This window comes from Ursus arctos, unplaced genomic scaffold, assembly GCF_023065955.2.
Source record: "Ursus arctos isolate Adak ecotype North America unplaced genomic scaffold, UrsArc2.0 scaffold_3, whole genome shotgun sequence".
Classification (NCBI taxonomy): domain Eukaryota; kingdom Metazoa; phylum Chordata; class Mammalia; order Carnivora; family Ursidae; genus Ursus; species Ursus arctos.
The window spans coordinates 14,766,063-14,782,974 of NW_026622985.1; the positions used below are offsets into that span (position 1 = coordinate 14,766,063).

The 16,912-nt window shown below is 39.3% G+C and overlaps 1 gene segment (V, D, J or C); it reads left to right on the forward strand.

Moving 5' to 3' along the window:
- The window catches only part of LOC113258360 (T cell receptor gamma constant 1-like), a 34,833-nt gene extending 19,711 nt beyond the window's left edge, over positions 1 to 15,122 (forward strand). Inside the window, 4 exon segments of the C gene segment in view lie at positions 5,276 to 5,326; positions 9,796 to 10,125; positions 12,149 to 12,196; positions 14,670 to 15,122. Of these exon segments, the coding sequence occupies positions 5,276 to 5,326; positions 9,796 to 10,125; positions 12,149 to 12,196; positions 14,670 to 14,812 (572 nt within the window).
- The last annotated feature ends 1,790 nt before the right edge of the window (positions 15,123 to 16,912 follow it).

The window sequence follows — 16,912 nt, forward strand, 5'->3', positions numbered from 1 at the left end:
CTGAAACACAAGCAGTAGAAATGGCATTTACTCTGTGCATTTACTCTGTGCTTCCTACAGCCAAAGAGAAGACAAACTGTTATTCACAAAATAATTCCTGAAACAAATAGGTGACTATTCTCTGCTAAGTCTGAATTCAAGTGTTGTCCTCCTAGAATAGCCATAAACACATTGGCTGATTTGACTTTAAATTATAAAACAACAACAAAATATAATAGAAAACAATAAAACAGTATAAGAAATAACGAAATATAAAACAAAACCTATAGCATAGTATTTTCTTCCCTTTTTTTGAAATAATAGAAATAAATAAAAATAAACTTTTTGGGGGGGGACATTATAATAGGATACCTGCCCCCAACACTTCTGGAACACAATCATGCCTATTCATTTCCTGTGTATGACTGCTTTTGAGCTACGCGACAGAGGTGACTAATTACAACAGAGGCCTTCAAGCAAAAAAGCCTAAATAAAATAATTGTTATATTTGTTATCTTGTTACCCTCTACAAAAAAAAAAAAAAAAAAAAAGTTGCCAGCCTCTGTTATGCAACATAAATTTAGGGAATGAGTTTGTAACTAACTAAAACTCAAGATGCAATAAGAAAAAATATTAATAAATTGTACTACATTGAAATGAAAAAAAAAAGCTTGCATGACAAAAAGCAGCATAAATTAAACCTAAGGACAAATGACAAATCACTAGGAAATAATTGCAATCTGTAGAACGCATAAAGGCCAACTATCCCCAATATAAAAAATCCATTAAAAAACTGGAGGTAAAACATTTAAAATATCCTGTAGAAAAGTGGCAAAAGACTTGAAAAGCCAACTTTGGAAGAGAAATATAAAAATAACCCTTAACATATAAAAAAATGCTCAACTTCACTTATAAGTTAAAGATCAATTAAAAGTACATTGAGATATCATTTCTCACCCATGAAATTAGCAAGAATTTAAAAGGTGGCCAATACATTCCATTGCTGAAACTGGGGGGGGGGGGGGACAGGGACTCATATACTGATCGTAAGGATGCAAAATACAATCATTTTGTGGGGGAATTTGGAAATATCTAACAAAATTTCATATGCATTTACCTTTCAACATAATAAAAGCCCTTTTAGAAATCTTACAGAAATGAAGAATGCCCTGAAAGGCTCACCAGTAGATTTAAGAGATATAAGGAAAGAATTTTCTGTAGAACATATATAAGGGTTAGTTAACATAAAGATAGGCCACTAGAAATTACATAAACTGTAATGGAAGGACTAGAGAGAGACAGAGACAGAGACAGAGAGAGAGGGGGGAGGTTGGAGAGAGAAGCAGATAATCGTTAACTCCTGGAAGAAGAAAAGTGTAAGAACTCTCCCCGTCTCCTTCTCCCACTCTCTGATTTGAACCAATGAAAACTGTAGTCCTTTAATAAGAAATGGCTTCTTTACACTAATTATCAATTGATGGTAACAATTACACGGTGATGAGAGGCATTTGCTGACAAAGGGAGCATGTAGCCCTATTTTGCAGGATGTTTTAGGGTAAATACTGTGGGCTCCTTCCTCTGCAGTCTATGGGTCTTAGCTGTGTGTGCAGAGCACCACTTCCTCTCACTAAATCAGCCCTCAGGTTTGCTCTGTGATCAGCCCAGTATTCAACCACCTCTCCTGACAAGACCTGGCACGATGCTGCTCCCGACACAGGTCATCCTGGTGGCCTCCCTGTGGAGCTGTGAGTGGCCTTTCCCATGGGACATTTCACTCAGAGAAAAAAGGAGATAGAAAGCACAGACTATCAAGTCAGCCATTGTGGGCAGAAGAAAGCCCGTATAGTTATTGAACCTAGGCTGATAAATTCCACCATGCCCTTGGATTCTTTAGGAAGAAAATGTAAACCTGAGACCCCAAGCTTGTCATTAATAGAAAACAAATGTGTACTATTTTAAGGAATGTCAAAATTTTGCTAACTGTTGCTTTTGTTTTCCTTTCAGATACAAAGGCAGACATTTTAATAACGCAACTCATACCATCCATTACCAAGAAACAAGGAAACACAGCATTTTTAGAATGCCAAATAAAAACAGGTGGCTTAAGGAATAATGTGTATATTCACTGGTACCGACAGAAGCCAGACCAGCCTCTAAAACGAATTCTGTATATTTCTTCAAATGAAAATGTGGTCCACGAACAAGAGGTTGATGAGGAAAGATATGAAGCCAGGAAGTGGCAGAGGGATTTGCCATCGAGTCTCAGGATACACCGAGTTGAAGAGGCAGATGCTGGGCTGTATTACTGCGCCTGCTGGGATACACTGTGTGGAAATGCTCCCCGGCCACTGAACAAAAACCCTCCCACAGCTCCACACCCCTGCAAACACATGCATGCTCCTTCCTACCTGCCAGAGGGACCTGGCTATTGTCTCTACCAGGCTTTTCTTCTGTGTCTGTGTCCTCAGCAAGTTCTGAGCTAGGAGCCCAAGCACCCAATCTGTGATGTTTTTTTCAGTTAGGTCACTTTATCTTCTATTTACCCCCCTGGGGCCTCAGTTGGCTTTTGTTAGTGACCTCACTGGTGTCCTAGTTAGTGTCCTGCTTCTCCATCTATGATAAGTTTCTGGGGAAGTAAGCCAAATCCCATGTGCAGAATGGTGTGCTGACTTTGAATGAATGAATGAATGAATGAATGAATGATGGCAGATACAAGCCTTTGAAGTGACATGGACCTAGGTTTGAATTCCTGCTCAGCCTCTTAACTGACAACATGATCCAGGAAAGTTATTACATCTTTCTCACAGAGTTGCTGGGGACTAAAGAAGGTTCCATACAGGACAGGTCTAGCACAAGGTCGACACATCACAGTGTCCTTTCCCATTACAACTAAACTGCTTCACTGGGCCATCTCAGCTAACACAGAAGTCAGGGATTCTTTAAAAGGCACATTTTATATTGTCCTCCCAACAATAATAAAGTTTGCTTTGTTTTGAAAAGCTAATAATTGTGAATAGGAAAAGAGTTGAGGGTAATAAACCAAAAGATATTTTTTTCTCTAAGAATTTTCTTCATTCATAGCAGAATCTAGAAATATCCCGGCATCTAAAGCAACAGCTACAGTCATTGTTAATATTCACCAAGCCTTGGGAACTTTCTGCAACCTACTGATCTGTAGAATGTACATACTTCTTTTTTTTTTTTTAAGATTTTATTTATTTATTCGACAGAGATAGAGACAGCCAGCAAGAGAGGGAACACAAGCAGGGGGAGTGGGAGAGGAAGAAGCAGGCTCATAGCGGAGGAACCTGATGTGGGGCTCGATCCCAGAACGCTGGAATCACGGCCTGAGCCGAAGGCAGACGCTTAACTGCTGTGCCACCCAGGCGCCCCAGAATGTACATACTTCTGAATCAAGTTGTGTGATTATTGTCTTATTTGTCATTACATGTAGTAACAAGACTTTTCTTCCCATTCTCACAATAGCTATATAGCTCCACATATTCTCCCAAAATATGGTGGAAAATCTCTAACTCAGAGTGAAAAAGAGCTCAAGGATAGGTGTGTTTGAAGCAAAACCTAAAGGAAAATGTGAGGATGTTACTCCGAAGGGAAAGATAACAATGAATTATTACAACATGGGGTTTAGGTGAGGTCTTCTGGGATCTGATAGTTCTTTACACAGGAACATAGTCAATAACACTGAGACAAATCTTACTGAGAAGGTCTTTCCTTGGTTCTGAAGCAAACCTTCCTCCCCCAGCCCTGCCTCTGAGGAACAAGGGCTGCTACTGCCTCCCAGTCCTGAAGCATGCTCATTTGGAGAGAATTCTGACTAGTCACTCGCAGTGCCAACCCCATGAATTTATGGCTCTTTGGCTTGGGTTTGTAGGTTGAATATACTCTTTTCTTGTATATTCACTGTATTTATGGCCACTCCCAACTTGTTCAGGTACCTCTGATCTCACACCCTTGCATTTCAAATGGAGACACCAAAATGAGAATCTTTCAGGATCAACTCCCCTTTACCCCAACACCAGACAGAGCAGTTCACATACATGGCAAGCAGTCTGGGTTTCCCTTGAGAAGGTCATTATCCACTGGTACCAACTAAAAAAAAGAAGAGTCCCTGAAATGAATCCTATGTGGCTCAACCAATATCACCTGTGAGACTAGTCCAATTCCAGCTTAGACACAGATAAGAAAAACAAATTTTTACCTGATAGTCAGTAAGGTCCTCATGTCCCATGCTATTGTGCCTGCTGGGATCTCACAATGTCACAAAGTCAGAAGGCACCTGTAAGAAAACCTTCTCTTTCTCCCTCAACTCCTTTCTCACATGAGCAACCACAGCAGACCCTTTCCTGCTCTTCGTCACAGGTTCATAAGCTGTGGGAACAGGAAGGGCGCTTTGGACATACGTAGCCCAATGCCCAGACAGCAAATGGGGACATGGGAACCCAGAGATGGCAAACCCAGAGATAGCTTTTTGTCCAAAGCTAGTTAACCGCGGAGGCAGGGCTACATGTGCATTTCTGAAGATCACAGAATAGCTTCCAAAAGGCTTCTTCCTTCAACATTTCAGAGAAATGGATTTTGTTTTCGAATTGTGGGTTAAATCGAAATCTATTATCTCATGGGAGATGACTTCTACAAAGTTCTTTTTTATTTCAGGAAAAATAATGTCATTACACAGATTATTTTCTCATTTTGCATTGTGTGATAAAGAATCATGTTGCCAAGTTGTAAAAGTAGCTGATTAAAAAATGGAGACCATTGTTCACATTTCTCAAGTTTATCTCTGTTGGTATAGCTGCATTTTGGGTTACTGAAGTTTCCTTCTTTAGAAATACAATCCTAATTTGCTGACGCAGCAGGTCTGGTGTTTGTGAGAACAGAAGGCTTCTCCTTTGATGCATCTCTGAGCAGTTTCACACCCTTGAACACCTGGAAATCAAAACCTCTTAATTCACTGAATACTTTTCCTGGTAATGTAGATAAATAGTTGGTTGACCCGTTACTCCCAATCCCTCTCTTTTTTCTTTTGCTTTTATTGTTTCTGGTTTTTATCAGCATTTCTCAGTGATTATTGCCTCCTTGGAAAACAGACATTTCGGTCAACTAATCTCAGGAAAACTTATAAAATAGCAGATGCTATGAATCCTATATTCAAGGATTTCCAAGGGAATCCAGAAGATCAAATTGCCAGTACAAGGTTTCTACCTGCTGGCCCTGCCGTGAAGCTCAAGAGAAGGCTGATGTTTTTGTAGAAGCTCTAACCAGTGTGATAACTCAGGCTGGATCAAGATGTTTGCACAAGGAACTAAGCTCATAGTAACTCCCCCAGGTAAGTGACTTTATTTTGTTTTGATCCTGTGAATGAAAAATTGATAGATGCTTTTCAGGAAAAAACAATGTAGGATCCCCTCAGTTTATGGACAGCAATTTTGCAGCTACTGGTCACTCTAGTGGAAAGAAAACTACTTAGCAAATGGTTTATTTCTTTCCCTGCTTGCAAGCAGATTGAAATATTACTTTTAGGGGCGCCTGGGTGGCACAGCGGTTAAGCGTCTGCCTTCGGCTCAGGGCGTGATCCCGGAGTTCTGGGATCGAGCCCCACATCAGGCTCCTCCGCTATGAGCCTGCTTCTTCCTCTTCCACTCCCCCTGGTTGTGTTCCCTCTCTCGCTGGCTGTTTCTATCTCTGTCAAATAAATAAATAAAATCTTTAAAAAAAAAAGAAATATTACTTTTAGAAAATACACAAACACTAAAATATACTCAGGATTGAAATTAAAATATTTTTAGGACTGTGTCTACAAACCATTGGTGTGAGTTATTGGTTCAACATGCTTTTTTTGTAGACAGTCTGTTGAGTGGGAAACACTTTATTTAACTACCTCTAGTATTAATAATGCTCCTTTCTTCACACAGCTCAGGATTACAGGTAAATTTTCTTTACATTCTTCTGTATAGGGTAGGGAAGGTAGGCAGGTAATGCAGGGGCTGCGGGCTAGTGCTGGTGCTGGCTCAGAATTCCCAGTTTGGACACAAGGGACAGCATGATTCTCGGAGAGATTGGTGACTCCATCCCAGTCCTTGAAGGTAGCTGCTACCTGATTTAGCACGGAGGACATCAACAAGGAGCTCATAGCTGCAGCAGCTGCAGGTCCCTAAGAGGAGGAAATGTTAGGTCCATTTGGGATTTCTGTGTTGAAAGTTTTGTAAAGAAGATCGTACATCTTATTTATGTGATTCCAAAAATAACCAATGGAAAAGAACGAACAAAAATTGCTAAACTTTCATTTGGTCGAAGGATGATTAATATCAACCACCAAAATATTTAACTATGCAACGTATTTAAGAATGTCATAAACTAATCCCCCCCCAATTTCAGTCTAGTAAATTTGTTCATTCTTCATTAGCCTTAAGGATGAAATGTTGCCTGAATGAGGGAGAACATCTCAGAAGGATGTTTCTAGAATACTAGGTCTAGTCAAGGTTTCAAAGACTTTTCACAAAGGTGATAAAACATTGAAAAAATGGAAGAAATATATTTCGTTTTCCTTAGTGGTTGTGATCATAGGCACAAATGAATTCATAAATAGAAAAGCAAGTTTCTGGTGTTCTTTTTTTCCAACCGACTACATAATCAATGTAAATTCTAGCAATCAAGTTTAATAATGGTGACACAGACATAATTCATGAGTTCCTAGAAAACTGTTTTCGAGGAGGGTGTGGTGGTGTAGAGAGAAATATGGACTGTGACTCTAGTTCTATCACTTTCTGTATAATCTGGTTATTGCGTTCTTAAAATTTTAAAAATAAATGCTCATTCTGGAAAAAATTGGAAAAGAGAAAAAACAAAGAAAAAATTCAAATTTTATAGTGACACTTGTTATTGTTTTAACATTTTGGATTTCCATCCATTCATTTTATTAATGTAACAACAATCTCAAGTGAATGGTGTTATAGTATATGAAATTAAACATGGAAATAGCTATCATAAAAATTGGGACATAGACAGTGATAAAGAATTTCTATTCTCCAGAATTCAAAGACCACCCACTGGAGATCTTTATGAAATCAGGAATGTAAAAAAATATATTTATTACCATCTAGTCTACAGGTCGCTTTAGAACAAATGGTCTAATTTGTGGAATACTTCAATTTCTAAGACTCATTGTTACCTGCTTTTAAAAATTAAGAGAATGTAGGAGCACCTGGGTTGAGCATCTGACTCAATTTCAGCTTGATTCATGGTGGGGGGGTCATGGTATCACCGAACATCAAACAGCAGGTCAAGCCCCATGTTGGGCCCCGTGCTCAGCAGGGAGACTACTTATCTCCCTCTCTCTCTCCCTCTGCACCTGCCCTGGCTAGTACTCTCTCTCTCTCTCCGTCTCTAAAATAAATAAACAAATCTTTTAAAAAAATTTTTTTTTAAATGCTGAGAACGTAATAAGCCTTGTCTCAAATATTGTTAGCCTGACTATAAGGTGGTCTCATGTTTCAGTGGAAATATCCAGCCATAAAGGAAAAAGGGAGGAGGTTTTGCAATTTGAATATATACACTTAGAGTGATATGAATAAAAGTCAAATATTCACTTGTATATTTAATATCTTAATGGAATTTTACCCACAAAGTTAAAAATTATATCAATACAAACATCAGTTGAGAAATACTGCTTTTTTTGCCCTCAATTTCATTAAAAATTTTGTTTAGACTCTTCACACACATCTGAGACACCTACATTAGAGCAAATTTCTGAGTCGTCTCAGGGTCTGAGTGTCTGTTTGGGGATCCCCTTATGATGATGTCACTGGATAGTTTATCTAAAGAGAAAATGACCCACTTACAAAATTTTTTAAAAAGGATTTTTTTAATTCACTGTGGTCTTCTATATTTTGCAATGTAAGCATAACATGCAGAGACTTTCGTTGCAGGTAATATTTACCAAATCCATATTATACTTCTTTATTCTCTTTTACCAGCTCTACCTCCAAAACTAGCGTTGAGTGTATTTTAGCTTGATATCTCTTCAAAGTAGTGTTGTCTGATCAAAGTAGAGCATTGGAAGAGCCTCTTTTAATATGAGAGGCTGAAACATAAGGCAACGCCTGTTTCGTGAGGGATAATATTGGGAACAAAAGCCTCACCTTACGCTCTGGCATTTCAGTGTGTTTGCATTCTACTGTTTTTTGTCTGTATTTCAGAGCAGGGTTTGTAAACAGCTCCCATTTCTCATGTCATCTTTGAGGTAGACCTTACCGAACTGTCAAGCTCTGGGGCAGAAAAAGAAACAAGTTCAAATGCACGAACTGTTTCTCATTTATTTATACTGCCTAGTTTCAAAATCTCTTTGAGAAGAGCTTAAATAAAATGCACAGCTACAGGGGTGACTGGGTGGCTCAGTCGTTAAGCGTCTGCCTTCGGCTCAGGGCATGATCCCGGGATCCTGGGATCGAGCCCCACATCAGGCTTCTCCGTTGGGAGCCTGCTTCTTCCTCTCCCACTCCCCCTGCTTGTGTTCCCTCTCTCGCTGGCTGTCTCTCTCTCTCTCTGTCAAATAAATAAATAAATAAATAAAATCTTAAAAAAAAAAATACATAGCTATGGTTAGGCCGTGAAATCAAACTAGAAGATCAAAAGCCCCGAGGAAAGCAGAAGAAAAGAGCCTGTAATTATCTAGCAAGAAACGTGGGTAAAATTTTATGTTCAAAGGTAGAAGGAAATGTAGTGGAGCCCATACTTTTTATTAAAATGACTTTTTATTATTATAAAATATAAATAACTCAGACAATTTAACTCCAATGTATTTTGTGATTATGCAAATGACGTATGTAAATGTGTTGTACAGGTTTATTTATCTTGGAATCTGGTTTCTAATTTATGTATCATAAAAATGATTTTGGCCATAAAAATCCCTGAAATAAATAATACATTATATATTTTTAAAATCTTTTAAAAAAGAAGCTTCCTTCTGAAAAAAAATCACTCTTAATAAGCTTAAAAAAGAATGTTGAAGGAAAAACTATATAATATTATTGGACACTAATATAGGCACTAACCATATTTAATCAAGTACTTTATTTTAATGCTCAGTTAATATTCCATTGAGAAAATTGTGGAAGTCCAAAATTCACTTTATGCTAAAAAGAATAAAACATCAAGAGTCTAGCTAAAGAAAAGGGACAGGAGGTAAAACCAGTGTGTTACCACCCAGAAACTTTTCAAGTTCATCAACTGATATTCAATTTCTTTACTTTAATGAATCAGAAGTATTCCTATTAAAAAAAACACACAAAGTTTCTAAGATGAAAATTAGATTCTTCAATATATTGACTAGAGCCTAAAATTATGTAAATATCATGTATAATTGAAAAATTAATCTTTTTTATCTAACACGCTTTTAAAATTAAAAACAAAGTATATCTTTGGAGAAATATATAGTGTCTTAATATTATAATCAATAAAATACTATTCCTACTACAAGCAAGATGTATAATCTTAAAATAAGTACATTATGACCTAATTCTATTTGTATCATGAATAAAAATTCAACCTTTGTTACTGATTTAGTATAAAAATAGGAGTTTTGCTACGCAGGGAGAAATCCTCAAAAACTTTTTCCTAAAAAAAAGAATATTATGAGCCACCCAGGAAAAGATTATTTTTCCTTTTCTTCTCAAATGAGAAATCCAATCGCTCTTTTCTACGGCGGATTTCCTCATTTCACTGTGCTGGGTGGTTCCAAACCACATGATGTTTGTGTGACTCTAATAATGTTTTAACTGCTATTCTACTGCCCCACAGATAGAAGCCTTAATGCAGACCTTTCCCCCAAGCCCACAATTTTTCTTCCTTCAATTGCTGAAAGAAGACTCCATAAAGCTGGAACATATCTTTGTCTTCTTGAGGATTTTTTCCCTGATGTTATTAAGATAGATTGGCAAGAAAAGGATGACAAAACAATTCTGAAATCGCAGCAGGGAGACACCGTGAAGACTAACGACACATACATGAAATTCAGCTGGCTGACCGTGACTGGAGCGTCACTGGATAAAGACCACAAATGTATCGTCAACCACGAGCGGAATAAAGGAGGAGTTGATCAAGAGATTCTGTTTCCTTCACAGAAAAAAGGTAGGTACAAGTACATATGAATGCAACCTTCCAGTACCCTCTTTTTCCCAAAGGAAATAACCCATCTTTTCTGTCAAATATTGATGACAAGAAACAAATGGAAACATTTCATTGATGTTGTTACCTTTAATGGTAGCACAAATGTCCTGCTATTTCCCCATAGAACGGAAGTAGAAGGGACTTTGGAACATACAGAGAAAAAGACAAATTCACTTGCCTCAGTTTCATCATCCAAAATATGAGGTCACACTGATGTTTTTGGGGGGTCATTGTACGAATTAAATGAAACAATACACATGAAAGCAACCTCACAAACCATAAATGCTCAAGAGAGAACCATCTTTGATGATCTTACTTGATCAGGAAATAAGAACAATTACACATCTTTCAGGAATGTTCTACTCAGCAGTCAAAGTCCTTCTCTCTTCAATCTTGCTCTACTCAAACTATAATCCATAAACAATGAGTTATAGGCTACAATAATTTGGTCACTGTGGTTGTAGTACGGTCTCAGATTTCTCAGATTTTAATTTTATATACCACTCTAAGGTGAAGTTTGGTAAATATAGATTGGGTGAGGCTAATATGTACGATCATTCTTCCATTCTACATAACGGATATATTACTTGCCATTGGTGAATGCTGCTCAGCAAACATTATCGCAGTCCTGGTGTCAGTTCTTAAGAATATTTTAACACCTGAACGTGATTATACATCCTTTTGATTCTTGGGATTTACTCCAAAGCCTATAGCTCAGATTTATTTTTTAAGAGCATACCAAAATAAGATTGTGTGGAGTGAATAATTTGCATAACAGAACCATATCTGTATGGACAAAGACACATCAAACAGAGAAAGGATAAGCCAAAACATGTTGGCACTCTCTTCCTCCATCCAACAGTCAATGATCTTTTTAAGGATTTTTGTCTTTGTATGCATGTAGGGTTTTGTTTTTGTTTGTTTTTGGTTTTTTTACACTGTAAAGAAATTCAACCCTCACCTCCATTTTATATATTCAGAAAACTATGATTATTACTTGGCCAATCTTTCTATCCCTGGAGAGAAGTGCACTGAAAGGCAGAGCTGCTGTAATAAAAAGGTCATTTGTTAAGAGTAATTAAGATACTGGAAGAGACGATGCCTGAGAGTCCACAATGGTGGCCTTATTATCGATTTCTACGGATTGTTTTACAAGGTACTTTCACATACTCTAGCTCATCTAAACCCTTGCGATGGTCCTTTGAGGGCTGACTCTGCCAATCACTGGTATGACTCCCAGCAAGTTCTTTAGACTCTCTACACCTTATTTCTTCTCATCTAACATGGAATCCTCCAAAATACAGCTCACGTCAGTGTCACTAGGGGATCAGATGACCTAATACCTGGGAACCTTTCACACAGTGCCTGGCACAGTAATAATCACTCAATAGGCATTGGCTCTCATTAGTATCGTGGTCATGTCCGCCAACACCACCCACCACTCCAAAAAATCACGTGCAGGAGTTGGGGACATAGGGAACATGAATGATTTGGAAATGTAGGGCCTCTTTCTTTTGCTAAGAAGGGGAATTTACCTAAACTATTAGGTATCAACCCTTTGTGTCAGTGGTGGGTGCTGAGGACTATACAGCAGCCGCTGTTTCGGGTTCTTTTTCCATTCAGCAAGTATTTATGGATCACCCACTGTGCGGCAGGCTCTGTGCTGGGAGCTAGGAGCACAGAAGGAAAACAAGATAGTCTTAGACATTACCCTCCAGTTGTGAGAAAAGAAGAAAAAAAATGCATCATTCATGACCTTCGATGTCTTCATGTGCAGAAATACAATATATGAATTGGTCTACTGAAATACACGGACTCAGCACAATCAGTTCTGGAATTGTGGGGCTCAGACGAGTAACGACTCTCTGCTCTTGGTTGACAAATTCTACCATCTATCTATCTATCTATCCATCTATCCACAACCCAGACAATGTCAAAGAGTGGATATGAACAACTGAATAATACTTGTCCTCATTTCTTTTAGAGCTCACTGCTATTAACTCTACGAAACCTTCCCTGAGATATAAAGATGGTGAGTGTTTGTCTGTTTGCCTCTATGTTATGCTACAGCATTTTTTCCTCCTGATCAACTCAGCTTTTGAACTCCCCTGGCTTCAGGGAGAAACCTCAGAATGGCTGGAGCTTGCAAAATAGACTGAGTGATATTTTAAGATAATCCGTCGTTTCTCAGAAGTCATGTTCACACCGTAAATGCGGGGTGGGTGGGAGAGGACTATAAATTAAGGCTGCAGTGATGTGCTCTGAATTCTTTCAACAATGGACTTCATTCCTTCTGTGGCCTTAGTTTCTACTGACTGAGGAAAATATGATATCAGGTGCTTCAGAGGTTTTTTTAAGTCTTTGTTCTTGCTGGTAGTTAATACCATAAACTGACACCGAGAGCTTCTTGTACAAGAGGCATGGTGCTGCCCTGTGAGTGCATTTTGTTTAATTTTCTTCATACTCACTATAAAGGGTTTTATTCCCACTTTACACGTGAGGGCAAGGAGCTACAATTAATTCAGCCCCTTGCACCACACCACACAGCGAGATCTGGGGCTTCCACCCAGACCTTCTGAATTAGCAATTCATACACTTTGCTCAGTTTTCTATTCTGCCACGTTTTGATCATAAAGCAAGATATCCCAAAGCCAAGTCACTGAGACAAGCGCACACATGGGGAGGGGTGTGAGTGCAGGGTTTCAAATGCCACAGACTGGACATTAACCCCAGTCTTGTAATTATGAGCTGCATGAATATGGGCACGGTAGTTACATTTTCTGAGCCAAGCAGGAATAACACGAATAACCCCTCACTCAGTAAATGAAGACATAATGTCGCATATGTGGAATGTCTAGCATAGTGTATCTCATTTAGCTGACACAGAAGTACTAGTTTCTGGGGGCGCCTGGGTGGCACAGCAGTTAAGCGTCTGCCTTCGGCTCGGATCCCGGCGTTGTGGGATCGGGCCCCACATCGGGCTCCTCCGCTATGAGCCTGCTTCTTCCTCTCCCACTCCCCCTGCTTGCGTTCCCTCTCTCGCTGGCTGTCTCTATCTCTGTCGAATAAATAAATAAAATCTTTAAAAAAAAAAAAAAAGAAGAAGTACTAGTTTCTGGCCCTTTCTTCCAACATATGTAACAAGAAAGTGACGAGGACCATTGGCTCTAGCCCTGCTGATCTGCCCTCCATGTCCAATCTCAAGGGGCCTCTAGACCTTAGCTAACATGTTAGTTGACCAAGGACCCTTTGTCAAGGAATTGTGAATACAGCATCACTTGATGTCCTTTTCCACACCAAGGCAAGAGCTAATGATTCTGGAGTCCTGACTCTTTGGAGATAAACACATAAAAGAAATTTGGGTGTGAACAGACTGAGCCTGATGGTTCATTGAGTAACCAGTCTGGCCCACCATCATTGACATTAATTATTTCTTGATATCATGTATTTCCTGCGAAACCTTAAAGGCTGATAAATGGCATTATCCTATAGCATCATAACTACAATAAAGGTATTCAGGAAAGACAAGCGCGTGACTTTGACCTCCTAAAGTCGCAGAGAATTTAAATTCGCCCCTTTCTTCCACTTTATTATTTTTTTAAGTTTTTATTTAAATTCCAGTTAGTTAACATACAGTGTAGTATTAGTTTCTGGTATACAATATGGTGATTTAACTCTTCTACACATCACCCAGTGCTCATCACAACGAAAGTCCTCTTTGCTCAAACCTCCCAGCCACCCTACCTTGAACACAACCAAATTTCCATTGATAGTACCCTTGATAGGAATCTCAGCAATGCACAATGTGTAATGGCTAAGATGCTTCTCAATCTGCAATTCGTCTTTATATTTATGCTTAACTCTTTGTTGCCGGGAGTATTTATGACACGTGCAGGTGCAGAAACACCGAGTAAGTAAGAATGTGCTCTTGAACATTATGTTGCTGGGGTTAAAATCTTGCTGGTGGTACTTACTAGTGTATGACATCAGGCCAATTAGCTCTCTGTCCTCGATTTATTTGTAAAATGGCAATGAAAATAATAATCTCTTAGGTTATTGAAAAATTCAGTGAAGATTAAAGCTTTGCACACAAACCTCTTAAATTAAATGTCTGCCAATTAGTTAGTGATTAAAGCATATTAGCTATTACTATTACTCACAGGCATGGTGAGGGTGAAGAAATGGTAAAAGCTATTTTTAACCAATGCTTTTTCAGGTTGACTCATTCATCTAAGACATAGCCTTACTTTTTAATACTTTAGAATGTTCTAAGTGAATTTCCCAGAGGTTACTGATGGACTTGACCTGTAAGCTGGATTCTGAGTTATTTAGTGATGGTGGCGGTGGTAGTGTTGGTGGTGCAGACGTTTATCGTCAGGTTGTGCTGGTGTGGGGGAATCCTTCAATCTAGGTCATCAAAAATGTATAAAGTGACCCCTCTCCCGTTAATAAGTCCTAGCCCTTCAGAAGAACAGAAGATGAAACTCATAAATGACTTCTTTCAGACACCCTGCAGCTGCAGCTCACGAACACGTCTGCCTACTACACCTACGTCGTCCTCCTCCTCAAGAGCCTGGTCTACTCCGCCATCACCGCCATCTGTCTGCTCAGGAGGACAGCGCTCTGTGGCAATGGGAAGAGTTCCTAACACATGGTGACACCAAGGACCCACTTATCTCCATTGGCTATTGTCCCTAAAAATGTCTGCTGAGCAACTAATGGGGGTTTCTCCTGAGATTGGTGTGTTTCAGTTCACATGTGTCTTTTTCTCTTGTGTCATTTCTGCAGAACAGGTTTACAAACTGGTATATTTCAGCTCAAATGTGTCTTTTTCTCTTGTGTCATTTCTGCAGAACAGGTTTACAAACTGGTATATTTCAGCTCAAATGTGTCTTTTTCTCTTGTGTCATTTCTGCAGAACAGGTTTACAACCTCAGGCAAACAGAAACTTACACTCTGCAGCGAGAACAAATGCTGCCATGACTTGGCGGGGGCGGGGGGGGCCGGGGGACCATCCACAGAGGCGTCAGCACCGCTCACTCCTTAGTGTCCACCAGCCCCTCAGCCACGCAGTCCCCATGCCTCTGAGCACAGCCAACACACAGCTTCTAGCTGCATCTCTGGGGCTCTTTAACCAGATAATTGCTTCAAAGTTGTTTATTTTACACACCCGGACTGCCATCATTGCTACCTGAATTTTGTGCTGCTTTACATAATAGGTGCAATAAAAACAATCAAAAGTCTACTTTTGCATCTGTGTGCTTTCATTTGGTGCAATCTAACTGAGAGTCCAAGGTAAGGGGCAACATGACAATTGAGCCTTCCAGTTCAACATTGGTCAATTCCACATTATTCTTTCCGTGAGACATTCCTTATGATGCCTTCTTTGGGGCACTGGGCCCAGGGGAGCCACAGCCAGTAAAGGTGCCCAGGTTATTTCTCCTTAAAAGATTACCAGATTCAGATTCATTTGGTTGAAGACACTCTGGTGGTGACAGTATAACATGTCACATGACTGTCGGGTGTGCTCAGACCTATCCCCGTGTTTCACGGGGACCGTATTTCCTGATCGTACAAGAACCCCACGAGAGCCCCATTAACACCAGAAACGTGGGGAGGTGGAAGGGTTAAGTGCTTGAACTCTGAATCCCAAGGGCTTGAGTCTATAGCTATTTGGACTCTCTGTGCCATAATTTTATCATTTGTAAAAATGCAGATACAGTGTGCTGTGTCTCCTGGAGTTGAGTGGATGAGATGAGCTAATTTTGGGGGTACATGCGAGTCCTCAACAGCACCAGCATCTGCGGTTGGCAGCTCTGCCTTAGAAATAAGAGATGACACACCTGCTTGCACACACGTACACACTCCCTCAAGGTATGCACTAAGATTGACATGCAATCCCATAGCCCCATGTACAACAGTTCCAAATTAAGTCCAACACCTAAGAAGAAACTAAAAAAATAAAATAAATGATGTCGTGTGATGGACTAGTATGCATCTATGCAAAAATGTAGACTGTTGAAGAAACGGAAAATTAATCCGAAAGTGGTGTTGAGGTGGCAGCTGGCTAGCTCAGTGGAAGGAGTGAGGGACCCTTGATCTCAGCGTTGTAAGTTGGGGTCCCACAGTGGATGTCGAGATTACATGAATAAAAACTTTTTTGAAAAAAAGAAGGTCGTTGAAGAAATATGCACGGCAAGACCCTACTAAAATTGTTAGATTATTCATTCACATGTATAATCACATGTATTCATATTCCAAAATCACAAAACTCTAAAAATTGAAACTCAAAATCTTACTACAACCACTGTCTCTACCTGCCCAAAACTTACAGGTCACACTTTTGTTTCTTGCCCATCCTTTCAGTTTTTATTTAGACAAATATGAATTTAGTTATAAAAAATTAGTAAATACCCATAGATCTCATTTCCTTCCTTCTAACACACAGGTAGTGATAACGTACATTATTCTGCACTTCTCACTTATGTATCCTCGTGCTCTGTTTATGTCGGTATAAAAGAACACTTCGATAGCTGCAGAGTACTGCATTGGTGACTGTACACTTTGTAAGATACTTTATAAGATCAGTTTCCTGTGATAGCCCAGGGGATTATTTTCAATCTTTTACTATCATAAAATATACTGAAATTATAATATTATTTTTATGTCGCTTTGGACATGTGCACTGGTCATTTCGATAGGTACTGCCAACTTACCCCGATAGAGACAGTGCCATCGCACACTGCTT